This window comes from Ailuropoda melanoleuca, chromosome 1 (assembly GCF_002007445.2).
Source record: "Ailuropoda melanoleuca isolate Jingjing chromosome 1, ASM200744v2, whole genome shotgun sequence".
NCBI lineage: Eukaryota > Metazoa > Chordata > Mammalia > Carnivora > Ursidae > Ailuropoda > Ailuropoda melanoleuca.
This window is the reverse complement of record NC_048218.1, coordinates 125,190,528-125,203,692: the sequence shown is the minus strand read 5'-3', so window position 1 is coordinate 125,203,692 and position 13,165 is coordinate 125,190,528. Positions and strand designations below refer to the sequence as shown.

Sequence of the window (13,165 nt, the reverse complement as noted above, 5' to 3'; positions counted from 1 at the left end):
AGCCTTCCGGAAGTTTTTCTGTTTCTTAGTTTTATGTTCCCTTTTTGAGATGAAGTCCTTCAAGCTCTGGGAGCACGTCTCTGAACTGTCTAAATAGCGCCCCAGGCTCTTGTATAATAAAGCTGCCATTTTTAGGCAGGCCGGGAAATGTTGTATATATTTACATTTTGAATCAAAGGTGTCCTCATTTCCAGCAAACCGCTAATTTGGACCGGTAAGGTTAATTAATGCATGCAGCACATTTGAATAACCTGTTAGGGAGGGTGGAGAAAAGCTGACTCACTTTTCATTAAGGGTGAGGTGAGCCTTCTCCACAAAGATGCGAAAACATACCCAGCTTGTGGCCGAAGGCTTGAAGGCCGGAAACTGAAAGAGGAAGGCATCGCTTTATCCGCCCCTTCCTTTTATCCAAAATATTTGTTGAGCCCAGGACCATCTTAATAAACTATATCTAGAATAGGACCGACTTCAGGAGCAAGCTATAATCAGACAAAAAGGCACAAAACCAAGGCATGCTTACTCTTTGATCCCAAGAATATCCGTTAGCCTTCGGAGCAGCATCCCAGACACCGGGTGCTAAACAGAAGCATTTCAGCGATGACGATTTTGATAAATAAATTCTCCTTTGAAAAATCTTTCCCGTACCAAAGAGTGAAAAGACAAAACCATGTTTCACCCAGTGACAATTGATTTTAGAACCACTGTGCTTTAAGTTTCCCTAAATGGTTTTAGAACCTTCATGACATACAAATACATTTATATCATTAGCAAGTGAAATTTGACTCCCCCATTTTTTACTATAAGAACGTGGGGTTTTTTGCCTAATTTTAACGGTAGTAAATGGTTTTTTTTTTTTAAGCCAGTAAAATATTAAAAATATCAGGAAGATACTAAAAACCCACCTTCCAAAAATAACACTGTCAACATATGAGTGTTTTTCCTTCATTCTATTATCTTTGAGAAGGTGGCAAATTAATCAGAATTTGGTTAAAAACTGAACTGAAGCAATAGACACAGTATTACTCCCTAGAAACTCTTCCGCAGCTTCTCACCTCACTTTGAATCAAATCTATCTACGCTTGCCCTACAAGCCCTCTCCAACCAGACCCCATGGCACTCTCCCCACACTCTCTCACTTGGTCAAGGTCATGGCGGGCCCTCTCGCTGGAACCCCTTCAGGTCTCAGCTGCAGTGTCATTGCTCAGAGCAGTCTCCTCCGTGGGGGCCCTGGTGTTATCCTTTGCCCTCTCCCTGCACGGTGCCTTCCCAGCTCCTGGAACAGCATATCACTGTCTGTGCGAGTCTATGGCAGCCGGGCCACGTCTGACCTGAATCCCTCCTGTGGTGCCTGAGACATAGTGAGCGCTCAGTAGGTATTTGTGGAGTAGAGGAGAGAGGGTAGAGAAGCAGTTCCTGCCTGTCCTTGGTACATAGTAGGCGCTGAGCAAATATATGTTAGATAAAGCTACAGAAACCAGGGGAGCCAAACAGCACCTTCCAGAGCACATTGATGGCAAGCAGGCAGCTGGATGAGCATACCTAAAAGGCATTTGTCCCTAGATGTCACTCTTAAGAAGTGTTTTGTAGGACAGAGTTCTGGAACCTATTTACTGTGTTATTTTAATCTCGGGTGTCAGCTTCATCAGGCCCTGCCTGGTGTCCACCACTGGCTGTGCTGTCCCCACACCAGGGCGTACCCAGGCCCTTCAACCCTCCAAGCTCAGCCCCGCACCCAGTCTCCATGCAGAGTCCTGACTTGGGTTAAGAACCATCTCTGCTGTCATCTTGCTTTCATCTTGGATCCCAGCTTCTTTTAACCGCTTCTGCCTCAGTTCCTCCAGCAGGGCCCTGCTTGTTAACCTGCCTCTAGGACCGGGGCCCTGTTCCTTCCTGCCATTTGCCTTGCTGGAAACTCAAGTACTGCCCTAACCCCCGCCACAGGGACCTTAGCGTCTGACACTTCTGAGGACTGCAGCCACCTCCCCAGTATTCTCCATTCCTGCTCTCTGACTGCCCTTCCTCATGTGGTAGCCCTGTGTTTGTCTACACTGAGATCTGTACTTAAAACCTGCCAGGCTGGGCTTTCTCAGCCTCCTGCTCCGTCCTCTTGTAGTCACCAGGCCCTGCTTTTCCATATCCACCATAGCAGCACACTAGTTCAACACACACATACTATCCGTATATTTCAGGGACCGTGCCAGGCCCTCAGAAGGCTCAGGTCCTGTGCTAGCAAGGCAAGATGCCTTTACAGTTGAATCCCCTTCCAGTATGATTGCTCCCTAATCCGCCCTCATCTTAAAGCAATGACTCTTGCCAAAATTGAACTTGGCTGCTGTGCATTCAGCATTGATTCATCATGTGTTTGCAGACTACCTACAGTGTGCCAGACTCTGCTGGGCCCAGGTGACAAGGAGCAGAGGCACAGCCCCAGCACACAGCAGAAGACACACACACACACAGAGCTTTGTTCAAAGGACTTCAAAAGTGGCTTGCAGAGGGAGCACTGAATCCTGCCCTGGGGAATAGAAAGGGACTGTGAATGAAAGGTTCTTATTGGGCCTTGATGGATAAGATCAGTTCCATTTTGCTAGGCAGATACAGGGAGGGAAGGAACATCCAGGCAAAAGGAATAACATTAGCCAGGGCGTGAAGTTGGTATTTAGTATCAGTATTTAGGAACAAAAATTATAGTTGTTTGGTATGGATGGAACACAGGTAGAGATGGGAATGTGGTGAAATTTGGGTCAAGGAAGGAAATTTGTCCAGATTGAAGCAATGTAAGGGCTGTATTGGGGGGGGGTGGTGACAGCAAAGCAAAGGAGTCATTTGGAGCTCAACTGATCAACCACAAGTTACTGTAATAGAGGCCTATTAAAGGTCAACAGGGAGATGACCAATTTATGAGTCCAATTGCCCATAATACACTGAGTTGAGAAAGGATTCCGTCTTGGGATCTGCACCCTGGACCACTAACAAGGTCAAGCGCAGCCTCCTCTCCCCAGGCTTGAATCAGATGCTCAGTACTGTATTATCCACTGGAAGATAGCCTCAGAGAAGGGTCCAGCATCAGTCGCTTGTAGGCGTTGGAATCCACAGGTGTGGACGCTGCCACAGACGCAGCCTCAAAAGATGGCCTTGATTTGGACTGATGTGTTAATCCGCCAGCATGCCATCACTCGGTGCCTGAGATACTGGACCCCTGTGACTTTTAAACATCTAGCAAGAATAGCCTTCCAACTGGCATGTTCTCTCAGTGTTTAGTTTCTTTTAGAGAATTGTTTTGTCTACCCAAAGGGTATTATTGAGGGTGTTATTGCCTGTATTACAAAATGTGTACTCTTTATAGAGACCCTCTTGCAAAATCTCTATCAGGTCATAGTCTCCAGAAAGGCTGTGTTTTTCCTAAACAAATAGTTTCTTAAAATCTTCTGAACATTGGATGAAGTAATGGATTTGATTTTCCTTCTGGCTGCAGATATATTTGAAGATTGCCCATAGCAAGTATATAGTGTTTGTGATATATAGCGTTGAACTGGTCTTTGTCCCAAACCCACTGGGATCATTTCCTTTGTCCTTCCTTTCCTTTTTCTACCCGGTTCAAATTAATATTATTTTGATTTCTGTGTATCCAGATAATCCACCTTCAATCCTTTTTGGAACAGGCTAGAACACACACACACACACACACCCCTACATATAGTCCATTTAGAATATCTGACTAATGCAGGACCGTGTAATTGTAACCTGCAGGTTTCTAACGAGCCTCTAAGTATTTGAGAACGTGGCAATAGAGCCCTTCCACGGTAGACAGAGCTGGTCTGAGAATCGTTTTTAAGAGGTCCTTAGAGAGAAGATTCCTAATTCAAACTCAACAAATGTACAGCCAAGTGTCAGACACACTCTTCCTTCAGATTTACCAGAAAATGCTTCCTTCTGCGTTATTATATCTGCTAACTGGTGTCTCTCTGTTTTGCCAAAATAACTTCTAAAGGCATCACCTGGCCAATTCATTGATATTTTTTTTATACAAAACAAAATCCTTTTTTGACAGAAGTATTCTCTCCACTGTCTCCTTCCTCTAGCAGACAGAAGCAGCCTTACTATTTAGAAAAAGTCAGTGGGTGAAGGACGTTGCTTTTCATTGATGAATCTTTGTGAGTTTTTCTCCTCTCTCTCCTCTCGGCCCTGGAGTTTCTGTTTTGTAGTCCTTGGGTAACTTCCTCATTCTTGTCAATATGTGTGCAATAATATTTCACTTCCACTTTGTTTCTAGATGAGAATGGAGGAGTTTGTCTTAAGAAAAAGTAGGCTTATTCCATATGACCTTGGACAGTCTGAAGCAGTCAGAGCTCATTGGTGGTTAAGAAATTAGTAGACTGGGGCACCTGGGTGGCTCAGTCGGTTGAGTCTGCCTTCGGCTCAGGTCATGATCCTGGGGTCCTGGGTGAAGTCTTGCATCTCCTCAGGTTCCCTGCTTAGTGGGGAGCCTGCTTCTCCCTCTCCCTCTGCTCCTCCCCCCTGCTCGTGCTCGCTCTCTCGCTCTCCCCTCTCTCTCAAATAAATACATAAAATCTTAAAAAAAAGAAAAAGAAAGAAATTAGTAGACTGTATATAGAAAGCTTTCAGTTTAGTGAACTACTTTGGGCCCAATTAACAAAACAACTCCAAGTTTTGACCCTGAAAATGTAATGAACTCCTTTGTTCACAAGACTTACGGGAGAGGTAGCTTTGTAAAAACAAGTCTTTCGTTTGGTACTAGATACTATACTTAAGGCTTCTGAATCAACTATGAAATTAAGAGCCGATGTGCTGTGTAGGCTCAATCTATTTATTAACTACCCACGGATAGCGTTCTGGCTAACAGTAACAATATTTCGGCATTCCCCAAGTTCATGCTCATTAACTAAGTCCATTACACCAGGTTCCTGAAATCAGACTCTTCCTTTACCCCTTCTTCTCAGCCTTCCCCAGGCAGCTGAGAAGGAGAGAATGAGGATGTCTGAGGTCAGTGCCAGGCAGCCGTGGCAGAAGGGAAAATTCTGCTGTTCCAGCCAGTCACTTCTGTGTTCTCTGTTTCCCCCCTGAGCTCCCCAGGCCACATCCTCAGTCCCTCAAACCGCAGGCCTCCGGCCCAAGGCTGCATAGCCAGGGTGCTCTCACACACACCCTGTGGCTCAGTACAAAGGGCAGAAATGAAACTTCTGGGGCTTGAGGGGGCAGAGCCAGCACCCAGCTGTGCCTCTCCAGCAAGAGAACCACGAGCAGGTGCAGCCAGGCCACTCTGCTTCCAGCTCGCTCCCCACCTCCGCCTCGGGAAGTGTGTGTTCAATAATGCAAGTTCGCATACTATTGATAATAATTGCCAACCGCTCACACAGTACTTGAATCTCACCACAACCCCATGGACGGGTCTTGTTATTACTCTTCTTATTCTACAGATGAGGAAACTGAGCTCCAGAGAGGTTAAGTGATTGCTCCGATGACAGTGTGTCTGTAATAAAGCCAAGAGTTGAATCCAGGCAGCGAAGTATGACTCTGCACTTCTAACCCCCAGTCCGTCCTATCGCTAAGCCAAAGAGAATTAAATCTCTCACGAAGGCTCGAAGTCTGCACTGCCAGTCCCAACTTACACATCGTGTCTGCCCAGTACGGGGCGTGAAATTTGGGGGTGAAATTTCTTCCTCACAGACATGACCCCTCACACACAGTGAAAATCAGCACTGAGTCAAGTCAGGCCAGCAGAAGTGCCTTAGGCAGAGGAGATGGCCTGAGAGAGAAATGCAGGACAGTTCTTTTCCTTTAACATATGTCTGTGTGCGAGTGAATCCATGGGTTGCCACTTAGAAATATACACTGAGCACCTATGGATTGGTGTTAAAACACCTTGGCCCCAGATTCATTTTCCTTCTCAAAATTTTTCTATTAAAGAGTTTGAACACACAGTGAGCTCAGACAGCAAGAGGTGTGCCTGGAGCCCCCAGTGTTCAGAAGGATAGAAAATAATTAAAAATATTACTCTAATTCAAAAATCCAAAGGCATCCCCATCTATGCCCTTGTGAAAATCGTGCGAACTGACAAATTAACGAGCCATTTGCCCAGGGTGAAGTCTGCCCTTCACCTGTGTAATTACCAAGAAATGAGAGTGACTTTGGTGGGTCCTCTGGATGATTTCCAGCCATAAGTGGAGTCACTGAGGACGCAGGAGCACTCAGGCACTGGGGCCACGGCTGGAACAGTTCAGACTTCTGGGTCTGGGAGTCTCCAGCTCCTGGGCAAGTAGGCAGAGAGAAGACACAGAGCGAGCTCCGATCCAGACAGGGAAAGGAGACAATTAACTGAACGAACGCTGTCTGCCGGACCCCGTGCCAGGCATTTTATATATATTGTCCTGTTTAATGCCAGAATCGTCCATGGGCTCTTCTACTTGGACAGGGTGAGGCGTCCATGGTCCAGCCTTGCCGTACAGAATGACACGGGCATGGCCACCATCACCGCAGCTCTCAGCCGCCCACAGACGAGATCATCTAAAAGCAAAAAGGAAACTCACTACCTCAACATTTTGGCCTGTTAACCTTACAGTCTTTTTTCCTCTATAAATATCTGGTATCCATTCACCAACATGGGCTTAATACTACATGTGTTGTTTGATGCCTGCTTTTTAACTCAGATGCTGTTACACGGTCATTCCATATTCCTGTCCAGTCTCACTCCAGCAGTTACAGAGCATGTGGCTAGAGAGACTCTGATCAGTCCTTTTTATCAACCCCCACTTGTAGGATATCCAGGTTACCTTCAAGGTCCTGCATTTTTAAACAATGTTCTGCTGAATATTCTTGTAGACTGAGCACTGCCAAAATGATCCAATTTTTTCTTAAAGGTAAATTTCTAGCATGGAAATTGCCGGGCAAAAGGATATAGACGTTTTTAAAGTCCAGTTTATTGAGGCATAATTCACTGACAGCAGAACTGGGCCTTTTTGTGTGTGCACTTCTTTGAATTTTGATGAATGGCATCAGTCATGTAACCACCACTGCAATGCGGTTCTGTAACACTTACTAGTAATTTAAAGCTTTTGATGCACATTATCAAATTTTCCACTAGTAAAATTATACCTATTCCCACTTGGTCAGCCCATGAAAGGTGAACATTGGATATTATTCTTTTAAAAAAAAAATTTAAGATTTTCCAATTTGGTAGGTGAATGTTTCCATCTTGTTTCATTACATTTGTTTACTAATGGGGTAGTATCTTTTTTCATGTTTATTCTCTGTTTCTATGTCTTACAGTGTGAACTCACGTTTATATCCTCGGCTTATATGACTAGCCAACTATTTATCCACGCTTTCTTACTGATTTGTAAGAGCTATTGGGGGAGAAATGATTTGTCATGTTGCAAATGTTTTCTCTTGCTGTTTATCTCTTGTATTGTTGTTTATAGCTTTTTTTTTTCCTCCTCAGTAACGTTTCCATAATCTCTCCACCTTTGCCTTTTAGACTGTACCTTGGAAAGTGATCTTCATAAAGGCCTTTCCCACTCTATGATTATTAAATGTTTGTCAATTTCCTAGGAAAGAAATTGACATAAAAGGTAGAGTAGGAAAAAAGATGAAAGGTAGCGTATTTAATCTTTAATGCATCGGTAATTTATTTTCACATGTCACACAGGGTAAGCTTTATTTGTCCCCCAAATGATAGCCAATTGTACCAGCCCCATTTATCCAATAATAGATCCTTTCCTAATTGGAGAAGTCACCTTTGTTATACATTACATGTGGCATGTACTCAGGTCTGTGTGCTGAACTTCCATCCTCGTCTACAAAATGTCTTATTTATTTTTTTGGGAAAAGAATAGATGCTGTTTCCCACAGTATTAAATACTGTAGTTTTTATAATGTTTTAGTATCTGGCATGCCAAGCACGGTTTTTCATTACTGTCCTTGTTCAAAATGTTCTCCCAGGCCCTAATGATTCCAGACAAACTTAAAACCAAACCTAAGTTTAAATGTCCAATAGGAATTTTTGATGACACTTCATCATTGATGAACTTGAGAAGAATTTGGATCTTTATAATAAGCAGTCTTCTCTCCCAGGATCATGCTACGTCACTCCATGTGTTAAAGTTTTCATTTACGTTTCTCAGTAAATTTTTGCACGTTTAAAAAAACGGGCTCTGCAGGTTTTGTGTATGTATTTATCCCAGGAATCGTGGGGAGTTTGTTGCCATTATTCACAGCAACTGTCTTTTCACTATACTTTCTAACTGGTGGCCCCTATTTATAACATTCTATGTATTAATTTTATAAAAAGCTAGTTTAATAAAAACTACTTGCTATTCTTACTATTTTCGTTTTTTCCCCTCATTGTTCCCAGGAGACAGTGAAGTTATTTGTAAATACTAACAATTTTACATTTTACATTACATTTTAGTTACATATTAAGTGACATGTTAATTTTAAGAAATCAGAAGTGGAGGCGCTTGGCTGGCTCAGTTGGTAGAGTATGTTATTCTTGATCTTGGAGTTGTGAGTTCGAGCCCCATGTCGGGTGTAGGGATTACTTAAAAATAAAATTTAAAAAAAAATCAGAAGTGGGTTTTAATACAGTACCTTAAGATGAACTATCCTTGTAATTTTGGAATAAACTCTCTTTGGTGATAATGTATTTTTCTTTTAGCATTTTATTCCACATTTTATTTGAAATATTTACATCTGTAATCATTTTTTTTTAAATATTTAATTTATTTATTTGACAGAGAGCAAAACAGCATAAGTAGGGGGAGCAGTAGAGGAAGAGGGAGAAGCAGGCTCCCCGCTGAGCAGGGATCCTGATGTGGGGCTCGATCCCAGGACCCCAGGATCATGACCTGAGCCAAAGGCAAACACTTAACCAACTGAGCCACCCAGGTGCCCCTATATCTGTAATCATTAACTTCAGTTTTCTTTAACATGCTATCTTTGCCAAATTACAATATTAGGGTTGGGTTCTCATGCTGTAAAATTGAGAACCTTGTGATTTCTTCTATACTTTGGGACCATTTGATTGGTGTAAGCATGCCTCCATTCATAAGTGGACGTAACTCACCTGTATCATCTGCTCAAGGGCTTTTGAAGGAGGCACCAGCCAAAGCATTTGTTTAAAGTCCTCTTTCTCACTCAGCATTCAGAATTTGTATTAAAATTCCCAAGTTTATTCAACAGTTTTGAGCATCAGCAAAGCGCTAATACATCTGTTTTCTTAGAATAGGACAAATAGTTAAATAAAGATGAAAACAAAATCTCCAACACTACATTTCCATTGTTTCTCTGGGTTCCATTAGCCCTTGGCAAACATTTACGCTTACATAAAGTTTATTGCTTCCAGTATGGTGTTCAAAAACTGACTCATCCCTTTTCAGAGACTACAGAAATTTCCACCCTGCATTTCCTAGGAAAGAAATGGCCAGAAAAGGCAGAGTAAGAAAAGAGATGGAACATACCGTATCAATTAGTTTTCCTTGGGCACACCCTGGACACGGGCAATGACACTAACGTGTTTCAGAGAGTGTAAACACGGTCTTACATTCTCATCAAGGCTTCCATCTGAAGGGGGTACCTGCCCTGTTCATGACGGTTTCCATCCACGAGGACAGGCTAACACCATGTAAATTCCAGGGCAGCCCCGTGGTCTTCAGCCCACTCAGTTACCCAAACAATGTTAACAGCTTCTTTTCCTTCATGCAGGACGTCTGTGTCAAGGCTTACCTAGCCCTTCGTCACCACACAAATCTGCTGATCATCCTGTTCTCCATGATGCTAATGACGGGAATGCCCCAGTTAACAAGCAAAGAAGACATCGAATATATTCGGGATGCCCTAACAGTGGGGAAGAACGAGGAGGAAGCTAAGAAGTATTTTCTTGATCAGATCGAAGTTTGCAGGGACAAAGGATGGACTGTGCAGTTTAACTGGTTCCTGCACCTTGTTCTGGGCATCAAACAAGGAGAGAAACATTCAGCCTAATTCTCCAGGTTAGAGTTCAGAACAAGTTCGTGCCCTAAAGCTTTAAGTCAGCATGTCTGTCTTTGAACTTGGATCTAAAATGTAACAGGACATCACGAAGGCTGGCACCTCAGAAAGACAGCCCCATTCCTCGCTGAAGTCTTCACTGGAGGAGAATACCGGCGTGTCACATTGTTTGTTTGAGTCACGTTCGCCTTTAGGCTTAGGTGCAGGTTGGGCTTTTTTCTCATTTGCCTTCGCAATGTCGGAGGACATTCTTAGTTTAAACAAACTAATTACCTCCTCATTGTGCCTGCTGATCTATCTTATTATTGAGTGCTTCTTGAGAATAATTGGTGACATCTATTTTTGTCTGGGTTTACTCTCAATTTTGGTTATTCTTGGGCTCCTCAAGTCCTTGAGAGAAAAAGATGTCATCACCGTAGCCTTTCTCTCATTCCCCAAAGAACACTTCCAAACATCCCCCTCCACATCCTTGGAGGTCAGCGATTTGCTAAAAGCAAAGGAAGGCGAGTTAGCCTTTTCAGTGACTTTTGTAATGAGAGTCTTTTACAGTATACAACTGAAACACACACACACACAATGGAAAGCCTGAGCCTTTGTTCCCTGGCCCTTCCCTGCTGGTCTGGCTGCAGGGTTACAAAGAGGAATAACAGAGATGAGACCAAGAGGAAATTGTCAAGTACGGTTACTCCAGCCTTCACTAGCATAGAAACAGGAGGAAACTAAAGGGACTCATTTTTTTTTTCCTTAAACCTTTTTATCTTCCTCCCTGCCTCCCTTGGTCCTTGATGGCTAAACTTCCACAACTTTTTACCCAAGTTGTGAAATCCTCAAGAACACATCTACCCTGGAATTCAAAGAGCAGTTGAAAAACAATTTCTCCTCTAGGGTTACTGGGATTTTAGGTACTTATTTGTAAAAATGTTTGGTGGAGTTTTTTTCAAGTATATTATTAAAGAGGACATTCTAGGAAATAAGGATTCATTTCCAAATGCCTTAATTTTAAATTTTAGTCTAAGCAGATTTTTCTTTCTTTTTCAATGGAAGAAGGTCTTTGAGATCTAAACAGTACTTCAAGTTAGGAAGAACACTACGTGCCCTGGCCATCTCTCAGTTGAAAGGACTTTGAAACTCTGACAAATTCTTCAGATTTCCTAGCAATTGAAATGTCTTCTTTAAAAACTATTTTCATCTCCTCAATATTCTGCTATTTATTGGAAGCGTTGTTTAACCTTAGAGAAAGATCATTAAATTATTTATAAAATATTTTAAAATTATGTATAGTTACTACCTTACCTAGAAATAACTCTGTTAACAGTGTCTACATTTAAACACGATCAGATATAAATAGATATTTAAAATTTTTCTAAATAGATACCTGTTTGACTCCAGTGTAACTCAAACCCTTCTTTCTGTATATGCAAAAGCCCTTTGAAGGTATAGGCAATACTGCTTCCTTGCTCGCTCACTGAGCCTTTCCCCTGGCTCATAAGGGGTCTAGAAAGAACTCTTCCTTGACAACTTGTCCTTTTAAAATCACACCCTATCCTCCTGTACAGAGGACAATGCCCTGTAATGAAATGTTTAATCCTCTGTCTTAATGGAAGGTAGATGTTTTATGGTATTTTTATAACAGCTATTCCCCACTGTTATTTTGAAGAAGAATAGGAAGAATGATGCTTTCTAATTCAGAAGAGGATGTATTCATTATTCTTATAAAGAGCAGCCAAGCTTGGCCTTGTACATATTCTGTTTTTTATTTGAATTGCTGGAATAATCATCTTTGATAGAAAAATTACAGAAAAATGTATTTATATTTAGCTTACTGGCCCACGGGCATACCTATTTTCTCTTCAAACCAGCAGGTCCTTAAACACTGGTATATATCCCATTGGGCTTGATTCCTCCATATTTCACTGAAGGTAGGACTTTAACTCTTCAGACTTGCAGATAAAAATCAGCTTTGCGTGTCTCCTTCCTTCATGACTCTCAGGGAATCCCATGACCCACAACTTTTAGATCTTTGAAAACGTTCTAGAACTAGGGTCATCTCTTCCTGGGAGGAGATTTCGGGGAACTACCCACAACTCCGTTTTCACTGCCAGATGAAAACAGAGATTGCAGGGGCGCCTGGGTGGCACAGCGGTTAAGCGTCTGCCTTCGGCTCAGGGCGTGATCCCGGTGTTGTGGGATCGAGCCCCACATCAGGCTCCTCTGCTATGAGCCTGCTTCTTCCTCTCCCACTGCCCCTGTTTGTGTTCCCTCTCTCGCTGTCTCTGTCAAATAAATAAATAAATAAACAAACAAACAAATAAATAAATCTTAAAAAAAAAAAAAAGAAAGAAAGAAAACAGAGATTGTAAGTCAGATGATTCAAGTCAAAGCAGCTTCTGTGCATGTCCGGGACTAGCTACATAATTTGCAGAGCTCATTACAAAATGAAAATGTGGGGCCTGCCATTTAAAAATTGTTCGGAAACTTGAGATGGCAACTGCACAGCATGAAACCAAGCACAGGACGACACGGGTCACAGACCCATGAGGCTGGAACTGCATATATTTGAACAATGGCTTTGGTGCTCAATTTTACATTTGGACTATGCATGAGTTCAGATAAAGTGCCCAGATCAAAATGTTATTTCTGTTCTGATTAAAATACTTCACCTCTGTGGCTGTACCTTAGGACTTAAAACACTGGCCCATTGTTTTTGGACTGGAACCGAGGCTGCTAAAGTAGAGCAAAGCAGGTGTTCGAGCCCTGGCCCCAAATGACTCTATTTGACGAGCTTTGGGGAAAGTGTGAGGGAGTGGAGACATTACAGATAAAATATAGAAATCCCTGGAGAAAACTCTTGACTTAAAAAAAATAACTTTATTGGGGCGCCTGGGTGGCACAGCGGTTTAAGCGTCTGCCTTCGTCTCAGGGCGTGATCCTGCCATTATGGGATCAAGCCCCACATCAGGCTCTTCTGCTATGAGCCTGCTTCTTCCTCTCCCACTCCCCCTGCTTGTGTTCCCTCTCTCGCTGGCTGTCTCTATCTCTGTCAAATAAATAAATAAATAAAATCTTTAAAAAAAATAACTTTATTAAGTATATATTTTACAGGAGATTAATTATTTTTTAAAGAAAGGTTAGATAAAGGAATTCAGGATAATTTGGAGGC

The 13,165-nt window shown here is 42.5% G+C and overlaps 1 protein-coding gene across 7 annotated transcripts in view; it reads left to right on the top strand.

The window, feature by feature from the left end:
* PIK3CG (phosphatidylinositol-4,5-bisphosphate 3-kinase catalytic subunit gamma) overlaps positions 1–12,556 on the top strand; it is a 38,825-nt gene extending 26,269 nt beyond the window's left edge. For all 7 annotated transcript variants that reach the window (XM_034666547.1, XM_034666543.1, XM_011233173.3 and 4 more), the window contains exon 11: positions 9,721–12,556. In XM_034666547.1, the coding sequence (XP_034522438.1) occupies positions 9,721–9,999 (279 nt within the window). In that variant the 3' untranslated portion in view covers positions 10,000–12,556. The remainder of the gene's footprint in view (positions 1–9,720) is intronic.
* Positions 12,557–13,165: the final 609 nt, after the last annotated feature.